The sequence below is a fragment of the Atta colombica genome, unplaced genomic scaffold (genome assembly GCF_001594045.1).
Source record: "Atta colombica isolate Treedump-2 unplaced genomic scaffold, Acol1.0 scaffold207, whole genome shotgun sequence".
In the NCBI taxonomy this organism is placed as follows: Eukaryota; Metazoa; Arthropoda; class Insecta; order Hymenoptera; family Formicidae; genus Atta; species Atta colombica.
The window spans coordinates 2,575,481-2,580,554 of NW_017259302.1; the positions used below are offsets into that span (position 1 = coordinate 2,575,481).

At 33.8% G+C, this 5,074-nt stretch overlaps 1 protein-coding gene across 1 annotated transcript in view; it reads left to right on the plus strand.

Moving 5' to 3' along the window:
* The window catches only part of LOC108687563, a 33,224-nt gene extending 29,102 nt beyond the window's left edge, over nucleotides 1-4,122 (plus strand). The window contains exons 4-7 of the mRNA XM_018193412.1: nucleotides 1,171-1,407; nucleotides 1,918-2,783; nucleotides 2,989-3,271; nucleotides 3,440-4,122. Coding sequence (XP_018048901.1) covers nucleotides 1,171-1,407; nucleotides 1,918-2,783; nucleotides 2,989-3,271; nucleotides 3,440-3,630 — 1,577 coding nt within the window. The 3' untranslated portion in view covers nucleotides 3,631-4,122. The remainder of the gene's footprint in view (nucleotides 1-1,170; nucleotides 1,408-1,917; nucleotides 2,784-2,988; nucleotides 3,272-3,439) is intronic.
* Nucleotides 4,123-5,074: the final 952 nt, after the last annotated feature.

Consider the following 5,074-nt stretch of genomic DNA (forward strand, 5'->3'; position numbering starts at 1 on the left):
TTTTTTTATATACATATTAATGATTCTTTTGAGTCTCATTTCATACTTTTGTTTAACAATATTTAACTCTTTATTATTGTATTATATTTTTTTGTTTGATGACACACTGAGTATGTAAGATTCAATAACTTTTCTAATATGTCCTTGATATTTATAGAATTATTCGGAATTTCGATCGGAAATTCAATTATTACCTAGATTTCTATTATTTTTTTTCTGATTGGAATCCATTCCGAACAATCCATAACACAAGTTCTTATTTAGATACCAATAAATGAGCTTCATGTCAAATAATTTTTAATATATATATATAAAAGGTTATCAAAGTGTACATTTACCTTGTTATTTTAAATTAGATTTTAATTATAAAAAAATAGTGTTTACAAAAATTCACTCGTATAGATTTTTTATTTGAATCAATTTGACTTTTCTTATAGGATTAAATAAATAGGATTAGATAAACTAAGGTTAAAATATATAATGATACAAATGATAACGAAAAATTTCTCATCGATAAGCCACGTATTATTTGGAAAAAAAAGAAAAAAACTTATTTCTTTTCCTTTCCCGATTGTTAGATCTCGTAGGTAAAAATTCTTTTTATTCTCCGTTCCCTATAGGAATGTATAAATAATGGGATACGATCGTACTGAAATATGTAAAACACAAATAACAACGATGATAAAAAAAAATGTCTTACATTTTTGCAGTAACATTACTGTAATAAAAAAAATAATAAACTTTAACGAATGTTGATGACTGAAATCGAGTCGATTATTTTATTTTATTTCGGAGCAGTAGTACCGTGTTCGATTATCTATGATACATTTTGTATGCGTGCACCAGTCATCGCACGCTTAGCGTTGTTTTGCTTCGATAATTTCCTATCGTTACCGTTACACTCATCCACGCCGTGACGCGTCTTTTCGTTAGTCCCGGACTTGTTATCTGTGCGTAAATAGAAAGATGTCGTGCCACCTCGCGCAGGGAAGAGATAAGTGTTTCCGGTCGTTAAAGCCTGACGGCCGGGAAGCGGAACAGTGTGTTTTTCTTCCTCTTTTTCTTTATTTTTTTTTTTTTCTTTTAGAAACGATACTCCTGGCGTCTTCGGCTGAACAAGAATCCCGCAAGAATGACGCATTCTGAGTATTTTTTTGATCTCTTTTTTAGATTTGAACCTGTGGAACAAAAGCATAAGTCAGCGCTGGCGGAAACTGCGGCGAAGATGCTCCGTACAGGAGTCGTCGGAGCCGCAGGAAGCGCTGATACAGGGTGGTGGAAATCACGGTATTATACACGCAGTGAGATCAACGCCGACCAGCAGAGAAGCCTCGCCGGCTGCGAAAAGTCTTCAGGATAGTAGCTCACCGAAGAAACTACTGCAAACTAGTTCCCTGAGGTTGCCAGGTGAATTTGAATCGACATCACCTTCGCGAATTTAAGCTGCGAATAAATCTAGTTTCTTTGATATAATATATACGTCCATTAAGCCAGTTATTTAGAATTAGGTCCGATTTTTCATTAATTAACTTATAGACTGAATTTAATAATAATGCAAAAATTCTATTTCTTTAGCTGTATTACTATATTATAATATATTAATGGTTTTATAATGGTAATTTTAAAAGTTGTTTTACAAAATTAGTTACAGTTTAATGATTAATCATCATATATAGAAATACAATTTTTATACAACCCAGCCATTAACCAGTAAATGAAAAACCAAGTCTGAATATAATAACTAAAAAAAACCTATTAAAGTTAGATATGAAAATTAATTTAAAAAAATTATAGTAATTTAATAAATAAAAATTTAATATAATTTTCCTTTTGGGGGAAACTGATTATATTACATATATACTTTAGGTATTATTATATTTATGCATGTATACTTTATAATGAGAAGTATATTTGTAGGCACGACGAAGGGTATCGCCGACATCCAGCATGTACTCCGCAGCAAGTTCAGTAAGATAAATGCCGGCATCAGGAAGCGAAAGGCACTGAGTGTAACGGAGGTGTTTCCTCCACAGAAGGACAATGCCTCGAATTTTTACGTACCAAGTCCCCTTACCTCATCTACCAGTCAGACCTTCGAGGACAATCGTTACGATTCGAGCGAGCCTGCGTCCTTGCCACCGTATCCCTTTCACGATAACCTGGAGACTCTGGCAGAGAGCAGCGTCCCGAACTCGCCCCATTGCAATGGCAACACCTTCGGCTATTCCCAGGATAGCTATGAGCAGAAAGACGTTCTCTACGAGAACGTAGCATTCCCGAGGTCCTCGCCATCGTCCTGCTGTTCGAGGACCCGGCCTGTTCTTCAACGCAGCAACTCGGAGAACCGCGAGGCCAGCGTGCATGATCACTCTTATGAGAACATGCGCTTTCAACGAGTCGGCGCTCAACGAGACGATCTAGCTTCAGGAAGTCCGTACGCAGGCCGACATTTAGCAAGGAGCAACTCTGAAACAAGAGAGCATTCGTACGAAAATGTACACTTCCAGAGCGCGAAGATCAGAAATCAGTCGGAACCGTCGTTCGAGGAGATACACATACCCAGAGTGACGCCCAGAAAGAGGTCCACCGACTTTAAGGTCGGTGGACAGGTGAATAATTACTCAGGTGAAGCTACGTTGAGCTCAGTCAATGGTAACAAGGAGGATGCACCGGCTAGTTTGGGTATAGAGAGAAGTTCTGGTAAGAGGAACCCAAGAAGGCTCAACAGTAGAAGTGTCGCGAATATCCCTAGCTCTTCGGGTGCAAACTTGAAAACTTGGCAAGTGAGTAAATTTTGATTTAAAAAAAAGATTTCTATCAAACATTAATTAAAGTTGCGTGAATATTTTACAGAGAAATTTAAATATTAAATAATAGCAACTAAATAGCACAACTAAAATGTTAACGAAAGAATTCAATTCAGATGATTGAGTATTATTTTATCACGTACATTTTCTTACGATTTAAGTATATACAATACAATTTTAGGGTACTCAAGACGCGGATGAAGGTTTGAATACTGATTCGGAGCTTGAAGACATCGACGAAGCCGCCGAAGGAGAGGAGTCGCGTTTTTGTACTTTGCCAAGACCAAGTAAAGGCGGTGCATCTTTTACGATACTGACCGCTAGATTTCTCAAGGGTCCTGGGCACAAAGGACTTGGTTTCAGTATCGTCGGCGGTACCGACAGTCCTCGCGGAAACATGGGAATCTATGTGAAAACTGTTTTCCCCAATGGCCAAGCTGCTGACTTAGGCACTGTCAAGGAAGGTAAAGTTATATTTAACAATTTAATCTTATGAACCTTGAAGTCCATAGTTAATGTAGATTTACTTTAATTTCGGTTCAATTTAATCTTATCTTTTTTTAAGGCTGAACATATAACTTTATCTTATTTAAATAAAGTTATATATCTCACAAAATTCGTCATACTTGCAGGGGACGAAATTTTATCAATAAATTCGAAACCTCTTCATGGTATGACTCACGCCGAAGCAATCGCCGAATTCAAGTCTGTGAAGGCTGGCGACGTTGTCTTACACGTGGGACGTCGCGTGAGTAAGAAGAAGAAAGAAACTTTGAGCCTGGCACCGGTTAATCCTTCCGTCTCGAGGCAACCCGTCACGTGAATTCATAAAGAATGTCATAACAATTTTTCTATTTGCTAAAGTTTCACGAATTTGATTTTTTATCTTTTGAGAATATTCACAAGATAGTAATATCAATTATTGCTATAATACGCGAAAGATCCAGGCAGATTGTGACGTGATTTACCTTTATTCTTTTAAACTTCGATATCCAAAATGAGGATTTAGGATAAGGTTAATGAAACGCGCTTATAAATGTGATTTTCATTTCATTTTTTCGATGTATAAATATGATATGAAAAACTGATTTTTTATTAATGTATAACACGTAAAGAGAGCGAATTGGAAAAAGCAAAATCTCATTTTTACTTGATAAATATAATCAAACGGTGAGGCGGACACTGTTGAATCAAAAACGCGTTTTAATTGTATAACCGATTTATTCGGTACTCGCTATGTTAAGCATTAATATATTTATAGATAAACTCATAATCGTCGTCTAACATTATCTATTAAAATCATCGATATAATATAGAAACCAAATTTTTCTTTTTGCACATTAATTCATCTATTTTTTTATCTGCATAAGTAAACTTATATGTATATTTTATACTTACTAGTAAACTCGCATTTATGATGCCTATTCAACAATGTATCTGTTATGTGTCATTACATTTAAATTGAATTGAATGTGTTGAATGGGAAATTATGATATCAACGTAACTGTTAGTTTGTATTCGAGATGTGTGTTACAGAAATATTATAGGTTGAATAATTCTGATGTTACACATTGGTTAGTGAGAGACAAGTACATCTTTCATTAAGACTACAGATGTATAATAATTTTTAATATAATTAGATTAATATATACGTGGTATAAATTACACATAAATTACAATAAAATTAGTATAAAAAGATCAATATTATATCAATATTTATATCATTGAAGCTTTCAATAAAATCGTATTATATAAATAAAGAAAATAGATGAATTAAATGTATTAAGAGAAGAATTTGGCCATTTACGAAATAGAATTTACCGAATACGACGCAACGAAGTCCTCCAGTTAGCAATTAGCAGACGATTTATTTTTATAAAGTGAATAAAAATATTCAACGATTTTTGTATAGTTAATAACAAGCGAAGCGACGTTTATTAACATGTATGCCGAATTAATGAAGTGAAACGGATTCAATTATATATTAATTGTATGACAAAGATTATCTCTAGGTAATGACCTAGCCAGATAATATATACAAATGAAATCGTAAAAATTTAAATTTATTCAAAAGAAATGCAGGAGAGAATAAAAAATGGCGAAAGGACAGTCACATCTTTTGTCTAATTCTTTGAATTTTTTATTAAATAATCTAGGATAAAAAAATAGCAATAAATTGACATTTTTACATCCAATTGTTATAATACTAATTTTTCTTTCTGTAATAATAATAACTTAATAATATACTAATAATAGTTTTATAATAA